This window comes from Cajanus cajan, chromosome 3, assembly GCF_000230855.2.
Source record: "Cajanus cajan strain Asha chromosome 3, NIPB_CcT2T_4, whole genome shotgun sequence".
NCBI lineage: Eukaryota > Viridiplantae > Streptophyta > Magnoliopsida > Fabales > Fabaceae > Cajanus > Cajanus cajan.
This window is the reverse complement of record NC_138519.1, coordinates 74,145,016-74,160,860: the sequence shown is the minus strand read 5'-3', so window position 1 is coordinate 74,160,860 and position 15,845 is coordinate 74,145,016. Positions and strand designations below refer to the sequence as shown.

Genomic DNA, 15,845 nt, shown 5'->3' with positions numbered 1-15,845 from the left:
CCACGAACAGTCACGAGCGAATCACGAGGTAGGGGTCTCCTGCAGAAAAGTGCATATTCAAGGAGGATCTAACTGTTCTCACTTGGTCAAAGGCCCCCAAGGTGCCCCCATTATAGGGACCCAATTCCTCTCGTCGTAAGTCGATGGAAAGCTCCAACGCACTGTCGGACTCAAGTTCATGGTTATCACCTTGAGTGATGTTTTTCCGACAACGGTCTCGTAGGCTCCTATAGACCCATTCAACCGGCCGTACTAACATCCACTCCCTATGGATTACCACTCATGCCCCCGGGTATAGAGGGAACTGTTGTGTGCAAAGGTTTGTGTGCAATTTTTATTTCAAACAATTGCGGAAATTTAAACAAACAACAGTTATTTAAAGCCAAATATATAAAGCATGCTATCATACAAGCAAGGGGTAATGAAGTAATTTTAACTATTATTTGTTAAAAATAATCTGTCACTAAATGGGACTGACTCTCGAGGCTTCCCCAGTGAAGTCGCCATCTGTCGCCACCGGCCCAAACGGGCCTCGGCGGTCGCGAAGACGGTCGAGCTCGCTTTAGTTTTAGTTTTGAAAATGTATTGGATTATTAGAACGACTTATTCTCAAACTGAGACCTTGTCGATCTTATCCAATTTATTTATTAAAAGTCTCACCAATCCATGTTAATCCCAAGCGGGACCCTCCATGGATTAGTGGTTTTCGTAGTAAAAGGGTTCGTGGAGTCGCCACCAATGTTTTACTCAAAACATTGGAAAAAGGGATAAGGCAATTGATTTTATAAATCAACTTTGGCCATTACAACCAGAGTTGGGTAAGGGAGTCGGTTACGCGTGGGGAAGGTGTTAGCACCCCACAGCGCCCCTTTCGGGTTCCCTATGACAGATTATTTCTAAAATAACAGTGTAAAATTACTAAATTACCCCTATTTATTCTAAACGATTATGAATTAACTATCTACATGATGACAGTTTAAATATGCACACAGAAAGCAGTAAAAGGAAGGATTTAAGAAGAAACCTTTGAAGCGTGCTTTTATATATTTCGTAAAACTGGGAAGCTTTTTGGCGTTCCCTCGCTCTACAAGCCCGCTCGCTCCCTCCTATAAAGTTTTGACTACGGAAATCCGGAGGATTTCCCTTCGACTAGGTTCGATCCTCAAGCAAAATGGCTCGGGGCTCAAGAACTTCGTCGGATCAACTCTCCAAGTGATTTCTAGGGCAGAACACTGCTCAAAAACCCCAGAATACTCAAGGAGAGGGTTGAAACTATGTTCCAAAGTGTAAAATGACGTCCAATTGACGTCATATTTATAGGGAATAGGCGCAATACGGGCTACAGAATCAATACGGCCGTATTGAAATTTTTGAACTTCAATACGGCCGTATTGAGTTCAATACGGCTGTATTGAAGCTCAGAAATTTCAATATGGCCGTATTGAGTTCACTGCAGCTGTATTGAAGCTTCAATACGGCCGTATTGATTTCAGTACGGCCGTATTGAAGTTTCAGAAACTTCAATACGCCGTATTGAGTTCACTGCGGCCATATTGAAGCTTCAATACGGCCGTATTAAGTTTAGTACGGCCGTATTGGGCTTCATTCCCTCCACTTCCTTATTTTAAGCTATTCTAAGACCTCTAGACCTACAGAGAACCCTCCTAGGGCCTTCCAGGAGTCCTTCTGGCTGATTTTCCTTCGATCTTTGAGGGTCTTCGAGTTTTATTTCCGCCCCGGACAATTTTAGGGGTCTACAATTTGTCATTTGTGCCTCCATCTTTTTTATCACAATTCATATCATCTACCGCTGCTGGATTTTTTCTAGGTCTTCCTTTAGGCCTAGTTTTTGGTGTTGACTTGTCATTATGTTCCCTGATATTTAGAAGACACCATATTTGTATGACACCTCTACCAGTAAGTGGGGCACCCATCTTGTGATAAGAAGAACCAGGTGGATGAGCAGCAACAGCAATAAACTAAAACAAATATCACATAAAAGGTAATTTAATGTACAAGGTTTACAATAAAAAAAAAAGTACATTATTTTCTATTTCTATATCTAAAGGGCAAAGCTTAGTGCATCAGTTCATTACATACAAATACAAATGTAGACAAACAAATGACAGAGCCACAACATTATTCCAAATATGCATGTAAGGCAGGTCAGTCAAAACTACAATAGCTATGGCATCTTTATGTTGAACTGCCACATGCCACACCATTGGGTTTTTTATCATGGACACACCCTGTAACACTGTGTCATGAAGCCATAAGTGCAACTGACAACACTCTTTAAAGTTTTAAAATAAAATTAGCTATCTACTTAGGAAAAAAAACAATAAGTTGTAAAATAACATTAACTTAAAAACTCGACTTTCTTATGCATGTGATAGAAATTGCTTGAGCATCAATCATATGGAAAAATAAAATTGCATAGAATCAATAATCTTCAAACATCTTTATTCACTGCCAATAAATAGCCCTATGACTTTGCTATTTTGTCAACACACTACTTCAATTAGCCAGTCATCCTTAACATGTGAGGCATCAGAACCATCACACAAACAGAATTAACCATTTGGATTACATTCAAGCAACAAAACTTCTCATTACAGCAGCAAAACAAAAAAAAAATCTACAATAAGGCTTGATACATGTGTTAAACCCGTAAAGGAAGAGAGAAAACCAAGTACCTCACATTTAATTGAACAATCAGGCTTTTCATGTATCCGAGGACACCAATCTAGTGCCCAAACAGAGCCTCCAACATTCATCACAAAATCTCTGCTCCAACAATGCTTTAGTTTATTAGCAAGTTCAAAGATAATTTTTATATGATTAATACAAACATGAACTATAACTCCATAGCAATGCCAATGAATAAAACAACACAAATAGCTATATCTTAGCCATACCTGCATTCCTGAGCCTCGGCCTCCCCAAGTTGCTCCTTTTGCATATCATGCTAAAATAAACATATACAATGAAAATGTGTAGAGGTAAATGTTTGAGCAAATTTATATTGCTAAGATTAGCCAGGAAACAAATAAAGAAGTATACAATATGGAACAACTTATACCTCAGGTGTGGAGGCAGATGAAAATGGAGGCAAATTAATGGTACTGACATATTTTCCCACAGAACAATCAGGGCTCTCAAGTCCGTAAGCAAACTTAATTTTTCTTGATGGATACTTAAAATCTCTCCATTCTCTGCACATTAAAAGTAAACAAAAATAATAAATTAAGGGTTTATTTGGAAACTTCTAAATTCTAGATATCTAAGCACATTGGACAGCTTTTAAATATAAGGCCTTTTGTAACTACTAAAGTGCAAAGGTTTTTGTTTCACATTATATAGTCCAATCCAATCACAAACTGTCATATATGGTAACTTTATTGAGTTTGTGATTTCTATTAGAGAATAGAATAATAAACATTATTATTCTATTTTCTAATAATTTCCAACTAGTTGACACTTATTCAACTCTTTTCAGATATAATTATCAGAAAAACCATTTTAAAGTTGGTTTTGTTATGCAGAAGATAGTTGATACAAATAAAGAATTTTCATTACACACATACACAAAAAATAAAATAAATAAATAAATATGCATCATTAACAATCAAAATTGGCACACACACAAACAGGAAAATAGACATAGCTGAAAATCCATACATACACATACATTATGCCCTATGATACACACATATATACATGGATTTGCTAATATAATACACACTTATTTATTTGGTATACATTAACGAGCTACATGGTAGGTACATTTTATATAATCATAGTTATAACTTAATAACATACTCCAACTAAAAATCAAGCCGTTGTAAGCAAATCCCAATATATATACACATTAGTTAGTACCTTAAGAAAGTGACTGAAGAAGACATTCTCTGAATCTCACTCTGGTCAAAAGCAGCACCGTGTTCTTCTTCCCCGCAGAGTCTGGCAATGGTGTCCATGTCTCGGAAGAAACTCTCAACCGAGAAATCAAACGGAGAAATCCTAAAACCACAGGTAGAACTAATATCATTGCCATCGTTGACGGTTGCAGAATTTGGTTCCTTCACAGCACTTGTCTCTGTCGCTTGATTTGTATTCTTGTTTTTTTTTTCTTCCCCTTGAAATCGAATATTTCATCAATGCAAGCATTTTCGTCTGTGTCTCTCATTCCTCTTTGGAATAGATGAATGTAAAGGTTTCAGAGATGTCAGGTACCGAGGTTCGAACCCTAAACCTGCTACACCACAGTAAGCAATTTGTTGTTGTTGTTGTTGTTGTTGTTGTTGTTGTTGTTATTTATACACTGGCTCTATACACAAACACACACATTTTTAATAGTGTTAACATCAAATTTGTTTTATATAATCTAATTATCAAACAAACAGCAATGAGGTTAAATTAAATTTGTTCATGAAATTCTTGCCGGTAATTGAATTTGGTCACAATTTATTCAACTAAGTACATGGGTTTGGCATTCACTCTAGAGAGTATGAAGGAGGAAGCATACCTTTGTAAGCCACCATGCTTTAACATCGAGCATTTAAATACAGGTTCCAGTTTTATAAAACGTGGATCAGTGCCCTCTCTATGCATATAAATTTCTCGCAATACATGAGGAAGAGGAACTTCCCAACTGCAATTGACAAGTACAAACAAAAACATAAGCCAACCATGTTGCAATGTTCCTCAAAATCACTGAAACTTGATAAAAGGAACTCGCTTCTGCTGTGAATAAGCAATCAGGTTATCATTATGAAGGAACAAGATTTATCAATTTATTAGCAGTATCTCTACTATAAATAATTTCATAGAAGCATTAAATGACAATTCCATGGAACATAAAAATTTCATAAAATGGCATCTCTACTTCACACTTGCATAGCCACTATTGAAATTTATGATAAAATTAGAAGAAAAAAATTCTGTATGGTTACAAACAGCACAAGAAATTATGAAGTTAAATAATGAGAAACATAAACTTTCAATGCAAGCATTTTCGTCTGTGTCTCTCATTCCTCTTTGGAATAGATGAATGTAAAGGTTTCGGAGATGTCAGGTACCGAGGTTCGAACCCTAAACCTGCTACACCACAGTAAGCAATTTGTTGTTGTTGTTGTTGTTGTTGTTGTTGTTGTTGTTTTTACTAGTTTATTTACCTACTAGTATTTTAGAATAGGCTTAAACTTAAATATATTAAAATATTTAAAAGTACCAAAAACACGGAGAAAATGTAAAAATAAATAAATAAATAAAAAAAGAGTTGGAAATGTAGAGTGGACCGTGTTTCACATATACTGTTATTCATTCTAGCGCCTTCCAATATTTAGAGTAAACTGCTGTTGTTGTTGTTGCTGTTGTTGTTGTTGCTGTTGTTGTTGTTGCTGTTGTTGTTGTTGCTGTTGCTGCTGTTGTTCTTGTTGTTGCTGCTGTTGTTGTTGTTGTTGCTGCTGTTGTTGTTGTTGTTGTTGTTGTTGTCGTTGTTGTTGTTGTTGTTGTTGTTGTTGTTGTTGTTGTTGTTGCTGTTGTTGTTGCTGTTGCTGCTGTTGTTCTTGTTTGTTGCTGTTGTTGCTGTTGTTGTTGTTGTTGTTGTTGTTGTCGTTGTTGTTGAAATTGACTCAGAAAGCAGAAATATGCGGGAGACTGAGCGACCAATGTTTTGAGTGTTGAAATCCAATATTTAGAGTAAACTGCTGTTGTTGTTGTTGCTGTTGTTGCTGTTGTTCTTGTTGTTGCTGCTGTTGTTGTTGTTGTTGCTGCTGTTGTTGTTGTTGTTGTTGTTGTTGCTGTTGTTGTTGCTGTTGTTGTTGCTGTTGCTGCTGTTGTTCTTGTTGTTGCTGTTGTTGTTGTTGCTGTTGTTGTTGTTGCTGTTGCTGCTGTTGTTCTTGTTGTTGCTGCTGTTGTTGTTGTTGTTGTTGCTGTTGTTGTTGTTGTTGTTGTTGTTGTTGTTGCTGTTGTTGCTGTTGTTCTTGTTGTTGCTGTTGTTGCTGTTGCTGTTGTTGTTGTTGTTGTTGCTACTGTTGTTCTTGTTGTTGCTGCTGTTGTTGTTGTTGTTGCTGCTGTTGTTGTTGTTGTTGCTGCTGTTGTTGTTGTTGTTGTTGTTGTTGTTGTTGTTGTTGTTGTTGTTGTTGTTGTTGTTGCTGTTGTTGTTGCTGTTGCTGCTGTTGTTCTTGTTGTTGCTGTTGTTGCTGTTGCTGTTGTTGTTGTTGCTGTTGCTGCTGTTGTTCTTGTTGTTGCTGCTGTTGTTGTTGTTGTTGCTGTTGTTGTTGTTGTTGTTGCTGCTGTTGTTGTTGTTGTTGCTGTTGTTGTTGTTGTTGTTGTTGTTGTTGTTGTTGTTTTTACTAGTTTATTTACCTACTAGTATTTTAGAATAGGCTTAAACTTAAATATATTAAAATATTTAAAAGTACCAAAAACACGGAGAAAATGTAAAAATAAATAAATAAATAAATAAAGAGTTGGAAATGTAGAGTGGACCGTGTTTCACATATACTGTTATTCATTCTAGCGCCTTCCACAATACGAGAAGGGCTGAAACGCTTCCTTTCACATCTCCATCCCCGGCGAAGCATAACGGACTTCAGTAAGAGCTTCTCTGACGAGGAGAACCAATTTGCCTCAAACCCTATCGTCTTTTGCATCCTCATATTTTCCCATATCTGTGACGCGTGGAGAAAATCTACATTACTGAGTTTTTGGGTAAGGAATTTTACTATCTCTTGTTTCGTAGCATTTTTTTATTGAGCTGTTTCTGTTTTGAGCTGTAGTGCGAATTATTGAGTCATTGGTACTTTCTGCATGACCCATTTTTAGAGTATATGGGAATCATTTATTTCGGAATACCTAAGTTTTGATTTTTATTGCGCCTATCGAGTGTTCGAAGGAATGCATGAAAGAAGTTGAAAAGTGATTTGGTCATTTTCTTTCTCCTTATTGTGTCAAGTCACTCTTGGACGGACAATTTCAGGTGAATATTCTGAACATGGACATGTTTCATATTCCGTGTATACTTATGAGCTGAAGAGAGTGGCATTTTAGTTTTGAGCATGATATGCGTATGTAAGTATTATATATGGACATAGATTCCTTAAAGAGTAAATTTCACTGTTTTTATACGAGGAAATACACATCGGCTTAATGATGTATTCCTCGGTGTATTTCAGATTTTGTGGGAATGGATAGATATAGACTAACTCATTGTAGTCCAATTAAAAACTCAAAGGTTCAGCCATCTATGACTTGGTTGAAGGAAAGAAGCATTGCTTGAACACAAAATCCATGTTTATTGCATTTTAGATTAATAAAGATATTTTAGACTCCTGCTAAGCTATCTTGTTTTTAATATGCTGCAGCTTTTTTTTTTTTTTTAATCTATTTCCATGTCATTTGATAGTGTAATATTTGACAATAGTGAATAAAGCCACCACCTAGGAAACAATGGGGAAAAAATTTATAATTACTTCTCTCTAGTGTGAAACATTCAAACATACTGTAAATTTAGAGTAAACTGGTGTACTTGTTGAAATTGACTCAGAAAGCAGAAATATGCGGGAGACTGAGCGACCAATGTTTTGAGTGTTGAAATCCAATATTTAGATTTTTTCCCCTTTAAATCTTATGCATAATTATATGTAGTCATCATTGTTTGGAGTTCTTATAGTTCCTTTATTTACATTTAATTGTCCCGTTAGCTTTACATCTTAAATAAATAATGGGGAGGGATAGGACTGGATCATCATTTTGACCTTTAGGTATAGGACTTCCAGTGTAGTTGTTGAAATTGGCTGAACAGAGACTTATGTGGGAGAATGAGAGTGCAATAACACCAATGAGTTGAGTATTGTAATCAAATACTTAGTATTTTTTTTTTAAACTTATTCATTATTAATTGTAGTCATCACTAATTGTTTGGAGTTCTTATAGTTCCTTTTTTCACATTTAATTGTCCTGTTAGTATCTTTCTTGATTACAAGTGTTTATGCTTTACATCTTTAATAAATAATGGGGAGGAATAGGACTGGATCATCATATTGTCCTGTAGGGATGGTTGGGAATTGCTGAGCTATAGGAAGTTAAGTTGTTTCCTAACTCCAGAGAATCCTTCTCTAGTAATGCATTAGTCAAAACAGTTGTACTATTTCAGTTTTTTGTTTGTATTTGGGATGAGGGTAGAAACAATTTCTTTATCCATCACTTGATCACATTACATCATCTGTAGAACAATCCAAAATGATAACTATATGCCTTGTTGGATAAACATATACAGATTGTTACCCATTGGTTAGTTAGGTTAGTTGGTTGAAGAAATAAGGCTATAAATAAGAGAGGACGTGAAGAGAGAGAGGATCTTGTTATTTGTGAAAGAATTGGAACCTTTGGGCATTGAGCAGTTTAAACCTTGAAGTTCTGCAAGTTAGGTATTGTATTTGTGGGGAAGAAATCCCTTATTCTTTTATAATAAGATACCAGGTTTCTACAAGATACCTTTTGGGTTACTTCCATCTTTTCTTTTATATATTACATAGAACACTTGCTTAAGGGGATATCATTAAATTTAATGTTTCAGGCTTTCTTTTGGAACAACTGTCAATCTTTCTGTTTGAAGGTTATGATAGGTATTTTACTTGTTAACATTTCTTCACTTTATGCTATTTCTCTCTTCACAAAGTATTTCACACTGATTAACTTTCCTCTTCTTCGTGTGCTCTGAAACAAATTCAGCAGCTTAACCATTGTTAGAAAGAAAGTTGCTGCAGTGATTGCATCCGCTTCAAGCAATTTTAAAAGGTTGGTTGATGGCACCATTGATCCCTAAATAGCAACTTGATTTGAGGTATGTTTTGCTTACCCTTCAAAAAACCTTCTTTGTGATTTAACAGTTTAACTTGAACAAAATAGCACATAAATGGTTATTGATGATGTTACGGAGTATAATTTAATATAAATAGGAAAATGGAATAAAAAGTGGGGTGGGGTTGGTATTGATCTGTTCTGTACATTTCTAAATAGAGTCATAGGCAATTAGCAAGTGTTGAGAGAAATCACCATCACGCATAAATATCAAAGAATAGCATTGACTTGAAACCTGGATGCAGGAGCAGGACAGAAGCAGAGAGTCTCGGTCTTAGAACATAATACAGACCGAGGCTCTAACGCACATCCTTTGGCCAGTGGATGTAATTGGTGTTTGAGTCTCAAGTGCAAGAGTGGGTGAATTAATTCAGTTTATACTTCTTCCTATAAATTAAACAGGGTTAATATGTTGTTAAAATCCAACATGGTCTATGAAAATTTATGCTTCTCAATTGATGATTGGGGTTTCGATTTGGGTTTGTGTGGTTCTTATGATATATTTGTTTTCTTGACTTCTCAATGATAGCTTAAGTTTCCTTTGCAAGAGATGAATTTTTTCTGTGTTTTTATATAGAAGCATATATGGTAGGGAGAAATTATTTTTTTGAACATAAAATGGACTACTATGGACATGGCACTGCAAGTGATTAACAATATTTTTGGCTTGGCTTCCTTGGGTTCTCCTATCCACGTGTCCAAAGTAGCTTGAAAGAAATGTAAGAAAAACAATATTAAAGAAGATGTTAGTCATAGAGCCGCTATGGCACCACCCGCATACAAGAGAACAGAAACGATGTCATTTTTATCAAATGTCGAAAGCAAAAAAGAGGACAAGTCAGAAACAATTTAATGATTTTTCTTCATTGATTTGAGATGCAACATCCAATCACTTTAGTAAAAAGAAAATGAAGACGCCCACAACAAATAAGTTTCAGAATGGCTTTGAACAAGAATAGAAAACATAACAGCTAACAGTAATCTAATATTTAGATTTTTTTTCCCTTTAAATCTTATGCATGATTAAATGTAGTCATCATTGTTTGGAGTTCTTATAGTTCCTTTATTTACGTTTAATTGTCCCGTTAGCTTTACATCTTAAATAAATAATGGGGAGGAATAGGGCTGGATCATCATTTTGACCTTTATGTATAGGACTTCCAGTGTAGTTTTTGAAATTGGCTCAGAAAGGAGAAATAGGTGGGAGAATGAGAGTGCAGCAAGATCAATGTGTTGTGTTGTAATATAATATTTAGATTTTTTTTTCTTTCCTAAATCTTATGCATGATTAAATGTAGTCATCATGGTTTGGAGTTCCTATAGTTCTTTTATTTACATTTAATTGTTCTGTTAGCTTTACATCTTTAATAAATATTAAATAATAGGGAGGAATAGGATGGATGATCATTTTGACATGTAGGGAACTAGAGTGCATTTGTTTCTAGAAAATGATTATTTTGCAACATGATTTTGAATTAATTTTTGACTGATTCAAGACTTGAAACTTGTAAAATTAATTTTACCTACATAAAATTTTTTATGAAACAAATTTGAAGTCATAGACAAAAAATTTATTCAGAATCATGTTTTAAAATTTAAAATAATCATTATTTTAAGAAAACAAAATGGATCCAAATTTTTAGGAGATTAAATACGCCCACAACCCTAATCGTAGTTAGTGTGTCAACAACCATGTATTCATACACTTCATAATCTCAATTGTATGAAGTTTTAGAGTACTGTTCATGTGTTTGTATGACAACACATAAAGTTTTAAAGTTCCTAAGTAGTTTGTTGTGTTGTTGAGTTACTAAGTTGTTAAATGTTGAATTATATAAATGTTGTGGGGTTATTTTGATGAGTTGACTATTTGAGTTGCATTCCAACTAATAGATCTCTTATAATATAAATGAGTAGTTTAGATGACTTAATCTTGCCAAATCAATGATACAAAAAAACCCATATTATCTAGGTCATAAAACATATTTTTGGATACCAATCTAATATCAACACAAAAATGATTACTCGGATATCGTCACTTAAACTAGGAAAGACTAGTATCACTGTCATGTATAATATAACTTGGGTATGGGCTAGCCACAACATTGACATGCATTAATTAAGTCACATGTGAAATTCAGTCCACTAACTATCCTCTCGGTAACACGCACCCTTCCAATAATTAGTTAGAAATTATACCTTTGACTTTATACCTTACTCAATATATAGGTCACAACATAAACAATATGACTTGACCTAATTCCATATTGTATCAACTAAGGGTCTCGAGGAGACAATGTAACACCCCAGTTTTCCAAAATGGTTATTATTATTATTTATGGTATTTGGTGGTTATATTTTACTTTAATTGTAGCTAATTCATACTCCATTTATGTTTAATTGTAGGCTTTAGAAGGATATGTGTGTTGTTGGGTCTAATTAGATAATTGTGAATTTTTTTGTTAAAAATCATGTTTTCGCTGGGCTGATTGACAAGCCTCAGTTTTTGGGGCATAACTTGGGCTGTGGTTGTCCAAATGATGCAAACTTGGTGGCTATGGAAAGATAATAGAACAAACTACAACTTTCATAGAAATAGCCGTATCAAATTTAGCTTTATTGATGGTAAAAATTGGCGGCCAAGTTTCTACACGCTAAGCTGTCCTGGACCTGTGACATGTCTCGGTATTTTAGTCATAACTCTCGCTTCAAAACTCCAAATAAGTCAAAATTGGTGTCCAGAGAAAGCTAAGAGAAAATTCAACAACTTTTATGAAGAAGCAATTTGCAAATTCTACCAACTAGAAGGTCATAAATGGCAGCCAAAAATCGGTGCGGAAATAGCATCCAACTCATTCCACTTGCAACACAACTCATCCACCATCACCACTAACTCATCCACTAAACCTAATTTCCTTATATTTTAATGTCTTTTAAAGGCTATAGCCCTTCAATTCTCCATTTCAAGGCATCCCTAAAACACTTCTCATTTCTCTTCTCTTAGAATTTTTCTCTCTACATTCTGCTTAGACGGAAGGAGCCTAGGGGAAGAAGTTCTACTCTAAGTTTTAGCGAGATTCTGCCCAAATTTCTGTATATCCAGGTAAGGGGGGGGGGGAAACCTCACTTGGGGATGTGGGAATAATTGTTAAATAGTTTGTTTGTTGGATTGGCTCCCGATCCCTTGCCTGTTGTTTGTTTCTTTGAATATACATTATTGATGTGTTTTGTTTACCTCTGTTATTTAAATGGAAGGCTGAGCCTCCTATTAATTTATAAATTGGAATTTATTATCTAAATGGAAGGCTGAGCCTCCTTATTTTCCTTATTCTCCTTATATTCCTTTATTTTCTATTAAGTTTCCTGTTTTATTTGAAGATCTTAATATACTATGATAATGTAAAATATATGATAATTAAGTGACCCTTGAATTATTGGATTATTGAACTGTTAGGACCATTGAACTGTTGGACTGTTGAACTATTGGACTATTGAATTATTGAATTAATGAAATAAAGTATATAAATATGACATGATGTACTATAGAAAATTCTGTAACATGTTAGAAGTTGAGTCAATGAATGTATGACATGCATCATATGCATATATTACTCCAGGTGTGCCGCTGAGGCCGCATACCCACGACTAACAAGGTGTACCTTTGAGTCACCCACGATATGCTAACGAGGTGTATGAACACCAGTGATAGGTGTGCCTTCGGGACACCAGTGATGTAACATGCTAACGAGGTGTATGAACACCGGTGATAGGTGTACCTTTGGGTCACCAGTGATAAATTCTGAAACTTCCGTATGGCGCCACATGCATGCATTTGTGAGTCGAGTCAATAAAATCATTGCATAATTTATGAGTATAATTGTGATATTAATTATATGTGTATTATGTTGTGTGTGTGTGCTATTTAACTTTTATTTTCTACATCTACAACTGAGTGAGATGTTTCTCACTCTCTTGTTATTCTTGTATATGTTTAAATTTATGTTGCAGGTGATCATCATCATGAGGATGTTGGTGATGAGGCCTAAAGGCTTCTTGGGGCATGCTCTGATAGGATGTGACATCAGGCTTAGCTAAGCTTTCTCTTGTGTCATTTTTATTCTAAAAACATTTTCTTTTCTTTTGTAATTTAATAAATTATAAATTGATTCCTAAATAGGAGGCGCTGCCACCTTTACTGGGATTAATTTATAAATCTTTGTTTTATTATGACTTCTTGAGTTTAATATTTATGTGTATGAATTATGAATGTGTATCTTTTACCCTATGACTCTTGAGGTAATTATTTTATAATAAACTATGAAAGTTTTTATATATATATGGTTTATATTTATTGTGTAATTATGTTGGGGTAGAGGGTGTCACAGACAACACAACTCCACTTCATGAGACAACTTACTCAATGAAGTGTTTTTAACTTTAGACTTTTAGAGCACCACAACTCATATCCACACAATGAGATATTTTAACTTCTTAAAACAAGCATTCTCCTCTAGTCCAAAATTAAACTTCATAGCTCAACAATATGCATCATGTATCTTTTCAACACAACTCAACTAAACATAATCATCTCAACTCATTCAACATACTACATGCAAAACTTGGAATATTATTCAATTCAACTCAACTTGCATCAATTCTACAATAGAATTCTTCAATCATACACAATATAATACAACAAAGCTCCACAAGTATTCAACTTACATCATCTCATGATAGATAAAAGTATAACATACAAATAATTTATCAAACATGGCTCTTGTTGGGCGAGGATAATCTTGTTGAGTGAGCTAAGCTCACTAGAGCTCATCGTTGGGTGACATTACTCTCACTCAACAAAGAAAACATATTATGACTTTTCTCGTTGAGCGAACTTTGACTCATTGGGCGACCAAACTCCACTAGAGCTTATCGCTGAACACACATGTCATTCTATGAGTCCTTTCTCCAAGCAATCATACCTCAATAAACGATCAAAACCTCTTATGAGTTCTCTCGGTAGGCGTGCTATGCCTCATTGGACGAGCTATCAAAAGGCTACCACATAATAGTTTTCTTGTTGGTGACATTCATGTCGTTGAGCAAGAATGAAAATCTAGGTAGAGGAGCATTAGCCTAGATGAACATTGAGCGAGCATTCATCCTTGTTGGGCAAAAATAGAGTTTTCTACCAAGGAAACTCAACTTTTATCTTCAAGATTAATCATCAAATAACATAATTCAACATGCAACTTAAAATCCATCATCTACTAAGATGATGCAACAAATAAAATCAAGTAAACACCACATGCAACCAATCAATAACACAAGAATACCAATCACCACTGTAAACATCCGAAACCTAGAATACCAAGGTTACGTCTTCTCAAATTTCAACACCAATGGGCAAAACAACACAACAATCAACACAATGTACTAAAAAATAATCAAAGTACAAACTTTTCTTACCTCAATTTCTTCAAAAATCAAGGGAAGAAGGATATAAATGACAACTTTCGAAGCTTGTCGTACAACAACTTCTATCTTTGATTCTCAAACCCTTAGCTTGAATATCTACTCTAGTTACATAAACAATCTACTTTGGGGAAAGATCTATATGCTCTTGTGAAGTTAAAAGAAAAAGTCTTTCCTTGGCTTTAGAGCCTATCTTTCTAAAACTTCTCTCTAAAACTTAGGAAAATAAACTTATGAATTTCAAGTTTTTTGAAAATCTTATATACATTCTCCATTCTTGATTAAATTTGACCTCAATACAAAATAATTGTAAACAACTAAATTTCTAAGAATTCTTTAATCCTTAGAGCTTTATATCACACAACATGTAATATATAAAACACTCAACACACAACACAATGTCACAATATTTTTAACATTTCTACTACACTTAAATGTTTTACATTCCCTATTTGTATGAAATTAAAAGATCGAAAATAGAAGCTTTAGTTGTTGATCTTTGTCTACTCTTTTCCTTCATCTTCATAGTTAGTTATTTAGAATATCTTTTTTGGATAAGATTATTTTCTTTTATCATAACTTGTACAAGAGTGTACACTAACATGTACATTATATATATGAGTTGTTCCTCTTACAATAGTTTATTTTGATTTTTATTTTAAACTCTAAAATTTAATAATAGTAAAATAAACTATTCTTCTATCACACACAAATTAAAAAAATAGATTTGTCGACTTGTTTAAAATTAAATTTATTAGTCTATTTAACATTTTTAATATAAAATATTTTTTTTAAGTAAACTAATAAATCAAATAAGATTTTTAAAAGTTAAATTAGACGTATAAAAAAATTATCATAAATAAGAAATTAAATTTAAACTTTAATTTTATAAAACAAATCTAATTTATATATTTAAAGAGTTAATCACCTGTATACTGTCGGTGTAAAGTTTTTTTATACCGACAACTAATCATATCTTTTAATAGTACTATGTCAGTTGCTTATTTAATAAAATAAAAATAAAATAAAATAATTTAAAAGATATAATTGATTATCAATATAAAAAACTTTACATTAACAATGTATGAATGATTAACTCATATTTAAAATCTAACTTAACCTATTTTCATTTTTATCCGCAAGTGACCAAATATGGATTCCCAAACAAATTACATGTTTGGAAAAGTGTTGGATACCTGATTAATCAAACATTTTTTTTTTAACTTTTGAAATGCTAGAATATTAATAAATTAATATATAAATTTTAATTATGAATTTTGTAATACTGCACAAATTATATTAAAAAAATTAAAGAATATGCGTGTATGAACGTAGTAATAACTAATAACATTACGTGTAATGAGTAAAATCAAAAGCTCCTAAAAGAACAAGCACATACGACAGTGTGGAATGAATAGCATTAACTTTTTCACGTGGATTTCACAACTAAAACCTTTTTGCCTCATCGTCCATCATTAATAATTCTATTTTAATTTTTTTTTATC

The 15,845-nt window shown here is 33.8% G+C and overlaps 1 protein-coding gene and 1 long non-coding RNA gene across 2 annotated transcripts; one reads left to right on the top strand and one right to left on the bottom strand.

Moving 5' to 3' along the window:
* Positions 1 to 1,739: 1,739 nt before the first annotated feature.
* On the bottom strand, positions 1,740 to 3,666 carry LOC145956601 (uncharacterized). The gene is made up of 4 exons (XM_083072153.1): positions 3,083 to 3,666; positions 2,919 to 2,968; positions 2,697 to 2,787; positions 1,740 to 1,979 (listed from the first exon to the last, which is right to left on the bottom strand). The coding sequence occupies exons 1-4, from the start codon at positions 3,221 to 3,223 to the stop codon at positions 1,755 to 1,757; spliced, it is 507 nt and encodes a 168-aa protein (XP_082928279.1). The 5' UTR covers positions 3,224 to 3,666; the 3' UTR covers positions 1,740 to 1,754.
* Positions 3,667 to 7,888: 4,222 nt separating this feature from the next.
* LOC145955893 (uncharacterized) lies at positions 7,889 to 13,202 on the top strand. Its single transcript, XR_014432643.1, has 4 exons — positions 7,889 to 8,435; positions 8,585 to 8,633; positions 8,740 to 8,851; positions 12,877 to 13,202. It is a non-coding gene; the product is annotated as an uncharacterized LOC145955893 (long non-coding RNA).
* The last annotated feature ends 2,643 nt before the right edge of the window (positions 13,203 to 15,845 follow it).

What these genes read in the sequence shown, in the direction of transcription:
- LOC145956601 (XM_083072153.1), bottom strand. Translation starts at nt 3,223, where the DNA reads ATGTGCAGAGAATGGAGAGATTTTAAGTATCCATCAAGAAAAATTAAG. An exon ending in CATCTGCCTCCACACCTGAG is followed by an intron (nt 2,969 to 3,082) that starts GTATAAGTTGTT and finishes TGTTTATTTTAG; the next exon opens with CATGATATGCAAAAGGAGCA. An exon ending in GCCGAGGCTCAGGAATGCAG is followed by an intron (nt 2,788 to 2,918) that starts GTATGGCTAAGA and finishes TTGTTGGAGCAG; the next exon opens with AGATTTTGTGATGAATGTTG.